Source organism: Pogoniulus pusillus, chromosome 21 (assembly GCF_015220805.1).
Source record: "Pogoniulus pusillus isolate bPogPus1 chromosome 21, bPogPus1.pri, whole genome shotgun sequence".
In the NCBI taxonomy this organism is placed as follows: domain Eukaryota; kingdom Metazoa; phylum Chordata; class Aves; order Piciformes; family Lybiidae; genus Pogoniulus; species Pogoniulus pusillus.
In genome coordinates, this window is record NC_087284.1 from 12190181 (window position 1) to 12207952 (window position 17772).

General features: G+C 40.1%; 1 protein-coding gene across 2 annotated transcripts in view; it reads right to left on the reverse strand.

Moving 5' to 3' along the window:
- The window catches only part of CAP2 (cyclase associated actin cytoskeleton regulatory protein 2), a 67070-nt gene that overhangs the window by 31032 nt on the left and 18266 nt on the right, over positions 1–17772 (reverse strand). For both annotated transcript variants that reach the window (XM_064160968.1, XM_064160967.1), the window contains exon 4: positions 2723–2800. In XM_064160968.1, coding sequence (XP_064017038.1) covers positions 2723–2800 — 78 coding nt within the window. The remainder of the gene's footprint in view (positions 1–2722; positions 2801–17772) is intronic.

The window sequence follows — 17772 nt, forward strand, 5'->3', positions numbered from 1 at the left end:
CCCCTCCCCTTTTTTTTTCTAAAAGGCTCCATGTATGACATCTGAACATGACAGGAACTCAGTAAATCCCCTCAGTCTCCACACCGCTGTCTCTGAATGTCTACAAAGCTGCTATGCCATAATCGCAACGCGCTGGCTCATTCACAGCTTTACATTATAAAGCAAACAGTCTAGACAGCTGAATGACAGAATTACTCTCTTTTCTCTTGCATTTATAGATATGCTGTCATCTTCATTTGCTTTTCTCTACTCTGTGCATTCTGATACGCTAATGGTTAGCTTTCCTGTTTGGATTCCACACTGGCTCTGTGGCTCTAGGCTATAAATACAAACCGAGCCCAGATGACATCACATCAGTAAGGTCCTGGGGGGGGTACAGCAGAGAACTCCTGCTTCTTTCCTTCTAGGTTAGCTCGTGCTAACCAGCTTTTTGTAAATGATTAACTATTGTAGCTTTATAAGAGGATTTTTATCCTCATTAAGCTGAAGATATAAAAAGCCTAAATCCTGTCTGTGGTATAGTTGTATGTATCAGTGCAAAAAATATGAGCAATAAAAAGAATGAGCAAGAACATGTGTTTGGATGCCTATAAAAATGTGTACCTAACAGTCTTTGTGTTAAAAAAAAAGAAGTAACTGGACTGGGTTTTTTTTGGGTTGGGTTTGGTTTTATTTGGTTGGGGTTTTTTTTTGTCTTGCAGAGCAAGGAACTTTAGTCTGCAGTATTGCTGGTATTTTAACTTTGTAATGATGTATAGATACACGTCATGTGGCATTTCCTTGGTGTTTAAAGATAGTTAAAGGATAAAAGGATACCTTCTTGCATTGAAGAAGTTGCAGAAACCTACATATGCCTGATAATATGCACCAAAGACATACATATGATCAGCTTTGGTAATCTTTATAGCAAGGATTTTATTATTTGATTTTTTTTTTTTTTAAATTCTTCTGTATCTGTCATTCTGGATTGATAGAGGATCTTTTTGCATGTGGTCTTGGTTTGTGTCTCTTTTGCTTGCTTTGTTGTCAATTTTAAAATGAACATTTCTAAACTTTACAGTTGAAAAAGATCTCAAAGCTTTGACATGAGGTCAGAAAACTGTAAGGGAAAAAGTGGGGAGAAGCCATTGCCATTCTCACTGGTGTACATCAGATCATCACAGAAGGCTTCAAAGCGAGCCACAGCTTTTGCTGGAGCCTTCAGAACATTGCATTATGTTATGGGCTGTGGGAAAGTGTTCATTGGGGAGTATTTCACCTATGAGCACAAGGAGTTTTGTGGGCCACTGGATCCGATTGCGTTCACAGCCAATATAAATGTCTGCTTGAGGCCTGCACCCGAGGGAATTCTTCCTGTTCACTGTGAGTCACGACCCACTTTTACTCTCTGAGATCAGGGACAGCTGGAAAAACAACTGATCCCTTCCTGCTTGGAAGTCTGTAAATCTAAAGTCTTGCCTGGAATATCTCTGGGTTTTTTTTCTGTTGGGGTTTTCTTTCTTTTTTTCTTAAGTACCCTTGTCATTAAAATGTCCTTATTAGAAAAGCTTTCTAATTGTGTCTCTAAGAACAATAGTGACAGTAAAATCTCAATACTTTATATCAGCTGCAGAAAGTTCTCGTTTGAAAATAACGAGTTTAATGAACTACTCAGCAGGTAGCTAGTGGAAAAAGACAGAACTGAAGGCTGTGGAGACACTGCAAGTGAAGTCATCATTCCTTGAATCTGCCAAAAATGACAGCTTAAGGGTTACACAATTGCTGTTCCCAGGAATGATTGGGTGCTATTGGCCCAAACCTTGTGCACTTTAGAAACTACAAATGAGATTTCATAACACCTCCATAGCTTCCCTGAGCTTTCTAGTCGTGAGGGAAGGATTTAGAATTATAGGAATATTTCAGCTGGGAAAGACTGTTAAGACCATCATGTCCAACCCTTACCTAACTCTGACAAGTCTAGTGCTAAACCACGTCTCTGAGCACCACATCTATGCATCTTTTAAAAACCTCTGGGGATGGAAATTCAGCCACATCCCTGCAGAGCCTACTCGACTCCTTTCAGTGAAGAAGTTTCATCTAATATGCAACCTAAACATCCCCTGGTGCAACTTGAGGCTGTATCACTTGTACTGAGAAGAAGAGATCGATACCCACCTTGCTGCAACCTCCTTTCAGGTACTTGTCGAAAGCAAGATAGTGTCCTCTGAGCCTCCTTTTCTCCAGACAATTTAAACAGTTGCCACTAAAGTAAGTGTATAATCAGCTTGATATGCACTGGTTTTTCATTTTATTGACAAAATGCATTGCCTTCCTTCCAGAACTGGACTAACCTGCACCTCAGCTTGTACAATACTTAATTTAATGTCCAGTATCAATGTTTATAACCTCAGTCTCTGTCATATAGCATCCCTGTGTGGCTTGCAAAAAGCCATTCTATTCCATGTCATATCCAGCTTTCTAGAGAAACACTGATCCTGCTTACAGCCACAAAGTGGAAAACTCCTTTTTTTTTTTAAATTATCTTTTATGTATTGGTACAGAAAAGGTTCTTACTCTTTCTGGTGATTACAGCACCATGTTCATAATGCTAAAAGCAAGCCTCTTAAGTGCACTGTATAAATAAAGTAACAAGTAGAAGCAAATGCAGGGATTGACATTAAACATAGGGGAACACAACCTTTTTCACACAGTGCTTCTTGAAACTCTAGATCACTTTTCTTACCTCTTGAGGCTCTTGACATTGAGATGCTAACACCAGGAAGGATCTTTGCGCTTGGAAAGCAGCACGTACCATCTCTGCCTGTAACAAAAGGAGGAATATAAATTAAACCTTACCCTGTAACCTCCAATACCTCTTCTTGGCAGCTCAAAGTCAAGTGTGAGAGCTCATATCTTACTTGCTGCTCCTCTTCTAAATCACGGCAATGTTGACTGGAAGGAGTCTATTACAATACTGGCTTAGCTATAAATTGTTTTGAAATCTAAGGTTAAGTTCCCTGTCTTCTTCAGATAGGAAACAAAACAAGTTGATATGCAGTCTTCTGCTTATCATTTGTAAGACTAGTCACAAGAGCACCTAATTTTAACACTTCAGAGAATATCTAAGCATTATAATATTGATCTTTATACTTTAGTGCATCATAACCTAGTACTGCTGAGAAAAGCAATCTGCAAACTTCATTGAACTGTAACTTAGGCTGTAGTGATGTTTAAGACTTGTCATATTTGCAGAGGGACCATGCTGCAAGTAATTTCTTGCCTCTCCTCCCTCACCACACCTCAGGATCAATGGCTATGAGAGATACTGGCTGAAGACTTTTGGGCAATTTTGCCCCACAGAAGTCTAGAACTTGGCTTAAAACTGCATCTGACAGTTTACATGTTAACAGTGTGGATGGAAGGGTACTTAGGAGAAAACATGACTTGTATAGAAAAGAACTATTTGTAACTATTCATATCACAGAATCACAGAATATATCTGTTTGGAAAAGACCTCAAAGATCATCCAGTCCCACCCTCAACACAGCACTGAACGTGCACATGCTCATTGAATCCCAGGGATGGTGACTCCACCACCTCCCTCAGCAGAGCATTGACCAAAACCTAACATGATTATGAATGTGTCTCGTTCTTCTAAAACTGTAAGGACAAAAATAAATCTATAGCTAAGGTTTGGTCTTTTAGAATTGCAAGCCTTTAGAAAAAGAGAAAAATCAGTGAATGAAAATGACTGGCCTGAGGAACTTAATGTCATGAAAGCAGGAAAGGAGAGATTTACATTAAGAATGGAAAAACCTGTACATGCTGGGCAGGAGAGAAGAACAGTAGGAAGGGCCTAGAATCCCTGAATAAATAAATAACTGAAGAAAGATACTAAGAATAGGTACAAAACTCTCAGAGAAGAGGCTGTGATTATCAAAGGAAAGTTTTTATTTCACAGAATCATAGAATTAACCAGGTTGGAAAAGACCTTTGAGATCATCAAGTTCAAGTTATCACCCATCACCATCCAATCAATTAAATCACGGCACCAAGTGCCACATCCAGTCTCTTTTTAAACACTTCCAGGGACAGTGACTCTTACCACCTCCCTGGGCAGCCCATTCCAAAGGCAAATCACTCTTTCTGCAAAGAACTTCTTTGTAACATCCAGCCTAAACCTCCCCTGTCACAGCTTGAGATTATGCCCCCTTGCTCTGTCACAGGTTCAGGCATTCTAAAATAGAGAGGCAAAGAAATGATGGATAAATGCTTTGATGAACTGCACCTTACACAGAAAAGTAAAACAAAGCCACATTTTTTTAGCTACTGGAACAACAAAGAAAAAAAATATAAAGTGAGGTCATGACAGTGACCTGAAGGCTAGGTTGAGCATGCCTGCCTTATTCTTGATGTATAGCTGCCCAGTGGTTGAATTAATGCTTTTCCCCATGATGCACATGAAGACATTGAAAGGACAGCTAAGGAGAGTGATGATAAATCAATAGGAATCACATCAGTTAAAAAGGAGGTCAAATATATGTAGCTGAGTGGATCATTTGATCCATATTATCTTTGTTCTAGGGTGCTGAAGACACTAATAGATGGAAGAACAAATAGAAAAGATTTAATATATATAATACCTAGATATTTACCAGATGAAAGGTTGGGAGACCTGGGGCTTCTTAGTCTCAAGAAGAGAAGATTGAGAAGGGATTTAAGAAATGTATGTAAATATCTGAGGGCTGGGTGTCAAGAAGGAAAGGACAGGCTCTTCTCATGTGTGCCCTGTGATAGAACAAAGGGCAATGGATGTTAGCTGCAGCACAGGAGGTTCCACCTCAACACAAGGGGGAACTTCTTTACTGTAAGGGTCACAGAGCACTGGAACAGGCTCTCCAGAGAGGTTATGGCATCTCCTTCTCTGAAGACTTTCAAGACCCATCTGGATGTGTTTCTGTGCAGCCTGTGCTAGATTCTATGGTCCTGTTCTGGCAGGGAGGTTGGACTTGGTGATCTCTGTCAATCCCTTCCAAGCCCTAACAGCCTGTGATCCTGTGGTCCTATGACAGAAGTATGCACGATGAATTGGGTAAATATGCCCAAGAAGAGGAGGGAAGAAGTGTGTCAAGTGATTTCATGGCTGTTAGACTGGTTCAGCACAGTGCACTTTCAAACAAGTTTGAAATGAGTGATTAAAAACACATATGGAAATTCAAAATGGGAGAAATTACAATTGGATTTATCTGTGCTCAAAATAATTACTTTGAGGGATTGTGTAGACACTTCAGTTTCTTAGATAAGGATTAAAAGTTCAGTAAATATATGTGGCTTTTTGCATTTTCTTATTATCCTAAATTTACTACAGCATCCCAGAAATGTTCATTGGTCAGTGGACTAGATACTGACTGCAAGGCTTGTGCTGTATGCCCAAAATTTGTCTTATCTCCAAAGTCTTTTTAGATGTGTAGGGACCAGAGCACTCACATCTCCACCTCTGAATATAAATCTTAACCAAAGGATGATGCTAACACAGATTTTGCATTTTACAAGCAGAATTTTACAATGCTTCTGCCACAGCTACCTCCCTCTTTCTCCAACAGCATTAAAAATGTCTCTCTGAGTTTTACTATGAGCATGCAGAACCTCTTCCCATGCATCTCATCAAAGCAGTAGAAGAGCTTCTCATTAAGAATGCATTAGTTTTCAGTCTGTCACCATTCCAGTTCTTTCTTGTAGTCTTTGAAATGTGACACTTCATTGCTACCTCCTTCTCTTTAGCAAGCAGCCTGTGTAACTAAGCAGACAGCACTATTTTTTACATTGAGATGACTATTTCATTAGACTCCTGTATCCAGTGAAGACTAATGAGTGAAAGTGGGCCAAGGGGGAGGGATTTTTTCTCAGTAACTTGTGTGGCTCAGCCCAAAGATTGCCACAGAACAAATAACCTGAAACTCTTTCAGTTATACCAGATGACATAAATGAAGCCCGAGCGTCAAAAATGCATGGGACTCATAAGTAGATTTATCAAAGTAGACCAGAACACAGACTTGCACACATCTATCTGCAGACAGGAATGAGCACAGTTTGGAGCAAACATAATCAACATCCAAAAACTTTGGGTAGTCCTTTTGGCATTCTTGTCATTATGCATGGACACAGTGATAAGCAGATTCCTCAGCTGAGGTGAGTATTTTGAAGGAACTAAGTTTCTCAAGGCACTTCCTACTTGGCTTTTGGCAGTTTGTTGTAGAGGCTGGAGGAGATGGCTGTGACTGTGGACCTGAATCCAAGGCTGTGTGTCATTCCATTTACTCTCTAAGTTTCCCCATCAGTGAAGAGTGGAACACAGTGTTTTAATCCTTTACCTCAGGTGTGTTTTATAGCTAACTTAGCTGATGGACATGGTTGGAAGAGCCCAAATCTGAAGTGTTTTCAGTGTCAGTCCAGTTTCATTCATGCTGAAACATGTGGCTGACTACAGTGTGTGATGTCTCTGTGGCCACTGCAGTAAGAGCATGAATTAAGAGAGACAGAGATCTACTGGAGAAGGTTCAGAGGAGCGCTATGAGGATGCTTAAGGGACTGGAGGGCATGCCTTATGAGGAGAGGCTGAGGGACCTGGGACTTTTTAGTCTGAAGAAGACTGAGGAGATTTAATAAATGTTTATAAACATCTGAGGGTTGGCCAGGAGGGGGAGGGACAGGGTCTGCTCCCTTGCTCCCTGTGGTAGGACAAGGAGCAATGGGTGCAAGTTGCAGCACAAGAGGTTCCATCTCAACACAAGGGGGAACTTCTTTACTGTAAGGGCATGGAACAGGCTGCCCAGAGAGGCTGTGGAGTCTCCTTCTCCAGAGACTTCCAAGGCCTGTCTGGATGCATTCCTCTGTCATCTGTGCCAGACTATGTGGTCCTTCTCTGGCAGGAGAATGATCTCCTTGGGTCCCTTCCAATCCCTGGTATCCTGTGATCCTGTGATCTTTTTAACAGCAACTGGTTTAACCTTCTCTGTCACAATAAAATGTCAACTTTTGATATTTCTCAGAAGCTGCTGCTTGAAAAACAGCCAAAGGCTCTGTGAGAGATGTCTTCTAATGGTGACAATGCTTCTGACCTGTTTGAAGTACTTGAGCATGGATTCCACCCAAATCTGCATTGTTTCAGACTGAGGTAGCCATTGATGCACTGAACCTGAAGCTTAAACTACTAGTTTGCTTTGGCATATTTAATTTCTTCAGAGCAGATTTGATTTTAAGGTCTTCCTCATTCTCATTTTAAATGTTTTATTCAGTCTAAGTTGCCCATCACTCTGGTATCCAAGCATTAATAGATAAATATAAATACAATAACTATTATTTATGTGACAACAGTTTGGCAAACTACAAGAAACAGGCAGATGCATTCAGATCTAAAGTCACAAGTAAATTCACTCTTTGAAAAGAAAATAATGAAACTAAATATAAGTAAGAGAAGCAAATAAAAGATTAGAAAAGCAGATTACCTTATTGACCTGATTATATTAAATTTGTCAAATGTTATTATGTTTAATAATATCTTTCCTCAGAGTCATAGCATAATGTAAACAACAGAATCCACTGAACTTGTGTTGTTGGAAACAATGCAGATCTTTCTACAGAGATACACTAACAGGGAGCATTTACAAATCAAAATACAGATCTCTATACCTAATGACTTTATTCTGAAACAAGACAGCAAAGAGGACATGAAGGGAAGAAATTGGGATTTAATGGTCCTGAGTTCTAATTGTAGTTTCTGTAGAAATACTTCTGGGTTCCTTGGTCTAGGAAAAGTCACAGTGATTGACAGCAAATGCCAACTACAGATGGATCTTCACTATCCTGAGTAAAGATTCCAGTGTTTCTCTAAATGGTGTGGTACTGTAGGATCAAGAGAAACAGTTTGTCTTTTACATTCTGCTCTCAAGACCCTCTTCAAAGTGAAGTGGCCAAGTGGCTGGTGGCTTGAAGGAAAAAGTAAGGAATGGAAGAAAAAATAAGTTTAGATTAAGTATGGAGCTGCCATAGAAACTATCCAGACCAGCTAAAGAGACAGTATTTAATACAGCTAATTAGCTGATAGAGATTTTTTCTAAACTAGGCTGAATGCTGAGGAGTCAGGGGCAGTTGTCCAAACAGAGCTCTTTTTCTACTGGAAAAGCAAAGAAATGAAACAAAAGTCACCTTTCTATTACTGATCCAGGCAGAAAACAGGGTTGAAATTCTAATAAAAATTGAAGTTAATGGGAGATTTACCATGGGTTTTGATAGAGTCAGACATCGCCCCAAATATCTGCTCTTCTGTTTTCAAGCAGATACATTTGACTACCACTAATCAGCTGTCCTCTGTTAGTGGGTTTTTTTCCTTCTTCCAGTGTTTTTCAGTCTCCATGGCTATGTCTATATTAGGGAATTTTTGCTGAAATTTCTCAACATTGCTACTGCCTCTCCAGTACCAATCTAAGGTTATATCAGTGCTGGTCTCTCTAGCTGTTTATATCTGCCAGTGTATTAAATGCTGAGTCATGTAACTGTGTGCAGTGCTGGACTTATTTGTGGTTTCAGAGTAGCCTCTATATCCAGGTTTATCAACTTTCAGTAACCTTGACTGTGATTTAAACCACTCAGAGCTCTTGCTCCTGATGGAGCTCAATGTTGGTCTTAAAGACCTTTAAGTGCTAATGATGTAAGACAGATGCATAGAGTTGTTTGGGCTAAATCATTGCTGCTGCCTGGAACACAGACTGTAGATGATGTACTAAAGGGAGACAGTTGTTTTCACATTTGTTACAAAATGATTGCTTTGGATAAAGAATGTACAGGTTCTGCATCTCCTGCACCAACAAAATTTGCCCTAGTATTCCAGAATTTCCTCTAAATTCTCAGTTCTAAGTGACATGCATTGTTCTGGTTGATCTCAAGAAATTGTTAACTTTAAAACCTAATGAATACTATTTAAATGTCAACTTTGATAAAAAAAGAATTATTAAACTTGGTAGCAGAGGCAGTTATTTTGTTTGCCACTGTTTCAAAGTGACACAAGCATTTAGCTATGGGGCCACTGCAGTTACTGATTATTGCCAAGTGATTTAGTAGATCATCTCCTAAAACATCTCTAATAACCCCCCAGAAAAGAAGAGCAAGTCACAGTATCACAGTATCACAGTATCACCAAGGTTGGAAGAGACCTCACAGATCATCAAGTCCAACCCTTTACCACAGAGCTCAAGGCTAGACCATGGCACCAAGTGCCACGTCCAACCTCTTGACTAGCTGATGCTCTCCTAAATCTCAGGATGCTTTTGTGTCTTCCAGATTCAGAAATTCTTTATGAATCTTTTATATGAGCCACGTATCTGCAACTCTTGACCTCTGTTCATATCAGCTTCTACATGGAAGTGCCAAAAACAGATGTAGTGCATTGATAGGGATTCCAGAAGATCCAGCATAGAAAAATAGTGACAATTGGGTGCAAAAATCAATAATGCACACATTACTGAAGATGTGTTCTATTTACTGACTAAAGAGGGGTTTTGTTTGTTTGCTTTGAATTCCTTTCTTTTCTCAACAGTTTTGAACTTGTTCAAGAATTCCAGTTTTTCATTTACATTGTAGCCTGATGGCTTCTGCAAAGAGTGTAATCTGCTGGAGATTTCAAAGCTGTCTCATTGCACAGCATACAGTCTTAGATCTACATTTATAGGCCTCCATATGAGCAGAAATGAAGGATGCTACTGGCATGTTGCACACCTGATTTTCTAGTCCCTGGTGCTTATCTATAGACTGGATATTGGTCTACTTTTTGCCTGTATCTGGGACTAAACTCAAGCAGTTCTCTATCACTTCATGACCTCAGCAGAGAAAGGGGATCAGGAATAGGAGAGAAAACTAGTGGTGTGAACTTAAAATACATTTAGTGAAGCAAGAAAACTGATATCAATGCCTACATAGAGTATATAAAGTTATACTCATCCCACAGCAAAGTTAGAAGAGTCACCCTAAACAGGAAAACAGTTCTCAAGAGCAAGAGAAGGAAGATGAGTAGGGTGAGGAGGAGAGTGAGGAGTAGAGGAGTACAAGAGGAGGGTGAGCTGGAGCAGGAAGCTCCAGCAACAGGCTCTTCTCTCCTTAATACCTGGCATGACACTTCTGGTCTGGGATACACCTGTAGTCAACCCAGGTTAGCTGCCCTGGCTAACTCAAAACTTCTAATGGCATGTGGCTCATGGCAGGCCAATAATTCTGTCACAGCAAAACCAGGACAACAACCCCAAAACTGTTTGTTCAGCTCTGCAGAATTTGTGATATTATGTTCTGCCTTTATCATATGTACTGATAATGATAGAAACAAACAGCCAAACATTTTAAGAATAGCTATAAAAAGATGATAAAAAGAAATGGCCACCACTATTGGTTGGAGCTTCTAATGACCAGTCTGTCATAGTATATTTTATAATCTTTAGGGTATAAATAACAGCAAATGGTGATTAGATGCTTTTGATCTGCCTGTGGTTTGTCCCCAGGACAACTGAAAGGCTAACACTGTAAAAGAATGACAACTCAGAGAAGTATGCAATTTTCCAGGGAAAATAATCTTAACTAATGACATTACAGGAATATAATTTGTATCACATGCCAAAGGTTATGCCATGAGATACTTGTAATTTGATGAGGAATCAGTATTAGGGAGAGTAGATAGAAATGCACAGGCATTTACAAAAGTTAGCTACAACCTTCCCGAGAGAGCAAAAAACAAGCAAGTTCCTCAGAGAGATGTGAAAGGAAAACCATACTACTTCTGGATTTCAGTCAGTTGTGGTCTACTAAAGTTTTCACAGAATTCCAAAGCTTCCAGTTTCTACTATTGGAACTACATTGTGTATCTCTAAAAGCATGCATTAGTCCTTAAATAAATAGCAACCACATACAATGTACTGAATAGAAAAATCCCAAATGCTGGCTATTATCAAAATTAGCCATTTTAATTTATTTTTCCCCATGGACATCTGAGTTCAGAATTCTTTGGAGGCTGCAGTTGCTTGTGTCAAGAACTTATTTGTGGAGAGACCCCATTTCCCTGAGGAAAAGCAAATCTACATTTCCTACATGGAACAGATGCTGTAAAGCAGCACAGCAACCAGAGATGTCAGAGATCTGAGGCTCTCATTATAAACTGTGCAAACATGCTTTTGCCTGCATTGGCTGCAGGCAGTCTAGTTATTTCTCTGATAAGCTTTTTTGCTGCTAAGCAGTCTCACTTTCTCTCCCCAGCTATTCTCTCGGAAGCCCTTCTCAGTGGGTCCAAATCCATACTACAGAAATACCAGAAAAGGCTTTAGGATGTCGTTCACGTATCCCTGACTAAACAAATACAAGTGTTAAGAAGTTTCAGATGCATATCTCTATACATTAAAAAGGTTGCAGCACTTGCTGAGGTATCGCTTCATAAATAATCCTCTAGCAGTTCAGGCACTGTACTGAGGAGCTGATTTCTTGACTTTCTGTGTCTGAGAAAGACCAAATTCCCTGATAGAAAACCTGGAGAAGAACCCATTTCTAAGAAGTTGCACTATCTTGAGAGAGCTCGAATAAACAGGTTCTCCTAATGGAATGCTTTTGTGTATGTTCTGCCTCTCACACACTTCAGGACAACTGATGACAGTGCCCACCTCATTCTGGAAGTAGTCCCACTGAGCTCCCTGGAAGCAACTCAAAGGCTAAAAGTGACAGAATCTGCTGCCTCCTTGTAACTTCCACTTTTATCACTTCAGAAGAATCTGAGACCCCAGCCAAAATGTGCTAATGTGAAAGGAAGTTAAAAGCTTAAGGCTGACACAGTGTAATGGTATTTAAGGTTTCTTCCCACCTGAACCATGCTTGCCTGTTCAGAAGTGCTAAATATGAAAAGCCTACATTTACTTGGAGAGGAAGCCTCAGGCTCTCTGAAAGATGAGGTAAACCACAGTGATGTGGTCTTCGAAACAGCACATGTATTAGAGCAACAAAAAAAGAGGTATTTCAGCCTCAAAGATCTACTTGAGGATCCTAAACCAGTATTTTTATTATTGCTCTGGAATTTAGAATAAACTATATGATTATGCTTCACGCAGTTCAGGTTAACTATGGAAATAGGTAGTTCAATTTATGGGTATCAGTAGACTAACAGAAGTTAGCAGTGACAGTGAATGGTCTAAACTATCCTAGTGGACTCTTCAATATTCAGAAATCTGGCCATATTGATCTTGCAATTTATACTGCATAAAAAGAGGCAATGCGCATTCATAGCTGCATTCTAGCTTCATCATTCCTGACAGTGCTCCCAGCTTATTTAAAACAACATTCAAACTGCACATTGGTTTCCCTTGTGGCTTAATTCTCATTATTCACTGAACTCCTTTTTACTAGAAACTGACTGAAGAGCCAGATTCTGAGCTCATTGTTTGGTTTTTTGCTGACTACAGTGAACAGCCTTCTCAGTTTCTAAGCCCAGCATTTCTATACACTGAAAACAGTTGCAACCACCAACTAGCAAAATAAAAGCAGCTCAGAGGTGGGTAGGCAGGCTCAGTGAAAAGAGTGTGCACGTGCATTTTGGAAAGAATGAAGCTGAAAATTAAAATTACATCAACCACATAGCAGAGATGTGTGTCCCAAAGCAGAAAAAAAACATGTTTTAAAAGAAAAGAAAAAAAACCAAAGATTCATGGATGTGTGTTTCTCATCTTGAAATAAATGGGCTTAAATAATCTTATTACTCCAACTTGAAAAACTATAATTCTTTGCCAGAGAAATGAGAACCATGAGCACTGGATGCCAGTAAAGAGAGTTTTCAGTCACAAGAGGTTCATGCTGATGACAGAAGCAGGGATACTGTCTCTCCATTGCTCTGTCTTGGTGTTCCTGATAATTTGCCAGTTACCCACAGACCTCACTGATTTGAGGCTGAATTCCTGACATGACTGCTACCTATGTATGCTCCTCTAGTCCTGTTCTGCTTTGAATCAGACAGAAGAAAAGTCTACGAAGACAGGTTGAGAGAGTTGGGGTTGTTCAGCCTGGAGAAGAGAAGGCTTCAGGGAGACCTTATAGCAACCTTCCAGTATTTGAAGTGGCGCTACAAGGATAGCTGGGGAGGGACTTCATAAAAGGGCATGTAGTGACAGGACAAGGGGTAATGACTTCAAACTGGAAGAAGCTAGATTTAGACTTGACATTAGGGAAGAACTTCTTTACCACAAGATTGCTCAGAGAAGTTCTGAAGGCTCCAGCCCCAGAAGTGTTCAGAGTCAAGGTGCATGAAGCCTTGAGCAGTCTGGTTTAGTAGGAAGTGTCCCCTGCCCATGGCAGAGGGTCGGAACTTAAATGTCTCTTCCAACTCAAACTGTGATTGTTCTTTCAAGAAGTGCCATGAAAGTTTGTGCTTCTATTTCTTACATGTCTGGCTGAGGTAATGCCATATGGAATGTTCTCATGATATTGGTGTTGTACAATAACACATGTATTGGTGTTAAAGGCTGTGAAGAGTTAATTGGTATAACTATAGAGACAAAGTCCTTCAGAGAGACTAGAAAGTCTCTGGGGAGGACACAGGAGATGCTAATTGTTTATTCAAGTCTCCTTCCCTGTGTCTCCCTAGATAAGGTGCAGACTATCCTCCCTCTTTCTCTCTCTGCTTTCTGCTGCTGGCTGGTATCTGGTTTGTGGGCGAGTTTGCAGCCTTAGGTGGCAAGCTAATTTCTTGCTATGTCACTGGGCCTAGCAGTGAGGCCTGTGAGGGGAGACTCAGGCCTGGTCAAGGCCTGGTGCATGCAGCCTGGCCGGGGGAGCACTGAGGCCTGGCAGGCCAGTCCTGAGGGCTGCTGGGGGGGCAGTTTGGCTTGCTCCTGCACCTGCTGAGGCTGAGCGGTGGGGGAGGCTTTGGCTTGGTAGGCCCAGGTGGAAAACCTGTGTATATATTCCTTTGCCCTGAATATGTTTTGTATTTATGCATATATTTGTAAGCAGCATTTATGTTTAACCTCCAGTTCTGTGTGGGTGTTTGCATTACACCCCCTGGGGGGAATACACCCTTCTGCCTTTTGCCCTGGGTAGCTTGTGCTCAAGCGAGGACAGCTGGCAGGTGCATGTTTCCCAACTAAATGCCCACTATTGGCCACCATGGCATCGGTTTTGCAAGAGTCTTTTTGATTTTGTCTCTTCCTTGCCTTTTTAACAACGAGGAAAAGGAAATGGCATTCACTGCACTGCCAGTGTCAATAAACAAACAGCCTGATCCACCTCCCATCAAAGCTAATGGAAAAACGACTCTTTCTGAGGCTGTTGGTCTTGCCTTACAAAGGACAAGTTCTTCATACTCAGAAGCCATCTTTATTCCCAACCATGTGTCAGATGCAACCATGTCTGCACATCACTGCAACCTGCCACAATAAATCCTGCTTGCTTTGAAAGACAGGAGGCAATCCCTAGGACACAAGTGAAGTCATTCTTTGGAATGGAGCAACCAAAAGCTGTAAAGCCCCTAAAACTGACACTTTGCTAGATGGTGTGTATTCCTTTTCTGTGTTTTGTGGGATATTGAATTGAACATTCTCTATTGCTTATGTTATGAAGTATTTTGTGGTACACATGCAAGGTGAGAAGTAGGTCTGGATTAGCATTACAAAATTAACTTTAGTATTGATCGATATCTATAGTTATGTTTTCCTTGCTGATGATTATTTGGGTTTTTTTTTCACTTTTGGTGGATAGTAGTACTGTTTTCTACACTTGGTCTCTTTCTTTAAGCTGAGCATATTTTGTATGCCATAAAAAAAACAACCACACATTTCTTTGTATTCTTTTTAATGTATTCTGGTTTTCTCAGTTCTGTGGTAGCCACTTGGTCTGGTGTTTACTTCATATGGCAGAAAATACCTATCAGAGAAATGCAAAGGCAGCCTGACAACAAGCTTCTCTTTGGGCACATTGACATCATCCTCCTCTCTGAGCTCTAATTCAACTTTCAACACAATGCCTAAAACTGCACAGCCTCTGGGCACAAAAGATGAACACGAGTATACACTTGTGCATTCTGTTGCCCTGTAAGCAAATTGCCTTGTTAATGAGGAATCAGTCAAATAATGGCTTTGATAGTCTGTGTTTAGATTACGTAAAATAAAGTGCAAGAGTGGGTTTTGGTGTATCACAGACAGCAGCACAACCCATTCAAATTTCAGGGCTATGAAAGTAGTTGTCTAATTCTTCAACATCTCTCACAAGACAGGACAAGATACAGCTATTTGAAGTGTAATAACCACTCTTTGGCAAAAATGAGGAAGCTGGGATTTTTTAACTTCATTCATAGACCAAATTGGAGCTGCACTTTGAAAAATGCATATAAATCTCTTAAGAGGTAACTCCTGCTTTCAGTTATCTGTCTATATTTACATCAGCTATACCTGGAAGGAGGAGAGGAGAAAGTCTTTTGCTTCATGTAACAGATAAAGAAAAGAAATTCTGTGGGTATGTGTATTTGAACAATGTTTGTAGGGTGAACATGGATTCCTCTACTCATGATGATAACAAACAAGTGCATGCACATCGAGAGCCTCTGCAGACTGGGTAGCATGCTGTGAATTGCTGCTTCCTGCCTTCTTGTTGGAGTAGTCACACACAAAATGATTTGTATCTAAACTCTCCCCAGTAGGTAGCAAGTTAACAAACAGCCTTTTTATTTCTGAATGCTCCAAACCCAAAGAGTAGTCAATTATTTGTCTGAGCTCTGCATTTCAGTAGCTGGAAGTTGGTGGAAGTGAGCAGGATAAAGCCATCCATAATCCTACATTTTTCCTTTCCAAGCTAAAAAGCTTGGATGAGAGAAGAGGGAACATAATTGAACCATTCAGGACAATCTGGTCAACTATCAGGGTTGAGAGGTTAAAAGATTTTTACAAGTAAACAATAAAAAAGAGGCAAATATTGCTTTATGTATTTGACAGGAAGGTTGTGATTCTGCTCTGCTCTGTAATACTTAAAATGCTAAAATATGGAAAATCTATGTTATCTGTTCTTCTCTTGCAAAACTAGTACATTCTTATCATTATGTCTCATCAGGTGCATCACTCAAACTCAAGCAAAAGTGTTCCACCACTTGGGATATCACATAAACAAAAACAACGTGAAGAAGTTCATGATAAACACATCGCAGAAGCATGCTTCTTGGCCTTTGCTTGGCTGGCTTGCTTTTGCTCTGACACAGCAAAAGGCATACCAAACCTGCCTGACCAGCTTCCTCACTGGGACACAATCTGAAGGTAGGCCATGACTTCCACAGGCACTTCTTTGTCATCCTCAATATTTCTGTGGTCTGTTAGCAGCAGTACTATCCTATCTGTGGGGCATAAGAGATCTGTCTACACTTGACCCAAGTCTGTTTTACACTACTTTTGAATGCCTCTCATTCTGACAGAAGAATGGCTCAGTGTTGGCACACATGATGAATCAGCTATAGGTTTGCTATAATCGGTGAAAGTTGGTGACAGCCTCCAAGATGCTGGTGTGTCAGGCCAAAGAGTGGTTGGCAGCAGTCCTGACAATACTTACATTTTCACTGATGCCATGTGTTATAAAGTTATGCCATGAACAACAGAAAATAGTTTCACCAAATCTGTGACTGCAGGGAACTTTGTATTTCAAGGAAATATCCATACAATCACCAGAGTTTTATTCCACAGTGACAGGAAAATTATCTTAGCCATTTGCGATCTTTTGTTTTAAACAGAGAAAGTAGAAACCCAAACCAGTCTCTTTGTCTTTTAAAAGTGCATTTCCTTAATGCAGTTGATATCAGAGGTTCCCCTCTGCATGTTCTGTAACTTGAATTGAGAAATAAGCCGCTCTCGAGATTGAGTCTAAGCAGAACTCTTCCTTGATAAACTCATCTTTGTAAAATCCACCATGCTGCTATGTTTAACAGAGCCAGGAACTAGTTCTCTTTTTTATTTTCTTCTCTTTCAATAGAATCAAGTCCATCATGCTGATAAAACAGGAATGGGGGTCCCCAACAGATATTAGTTATGGCTGTGTTCTTCCTTTTGCCAGAAACACAACCCACACAATCCTCACAACAATCAGCACGGAACACATGTTAAATGTCTCATTTCTTTACCATAATATGAAGTCTCTTTTTCTCTCATATTACCATTCTGGTCAGGCAGGTATGTGAGGTTTTTCTAGGCAACAGGTGTTTTTTGAAATAAAATACAACCTTCCCTTCAGCTCATTATGTGAAAGAGGCAGCAGCTGCAAGTATAATGCTGAGGACACATGGTCTATAAGACATCCAGAAGAAAAATACTCCTTGTTCCACTTGTTAAGGTAAAGCACAGATGTTGCTTCAGTGATAAGCATGAGCATAAGGCAACCACAGTCTGCCTTATGTTGTAAATTCAGAATCTAAGATTTCAGAGTATTTAGTAGGCTGCTATCAGAATTAACTGGTTTCTTCAAGTAAGGCAAAGTTTCTTGTCTAATCATATAGTCTAAACAAATACTCCTAATCACAGTTTGCATTACACTATCATTAACAATATGCTGGGGATTATCCACAAACTCACCAGATAAATTATTGATAATCTTCTATATGGAATCAATTATGAGTACTAAATAGTGACAGATACATAAATTAATACACTTACTGACTGCAACATGTACAGGTAGTGCACACTAAAAAGGTCTTAGTCATTTAGAATGTTAAATGCATTTTTCCCCCATGTTTAGTGTTAGTACTAAAGC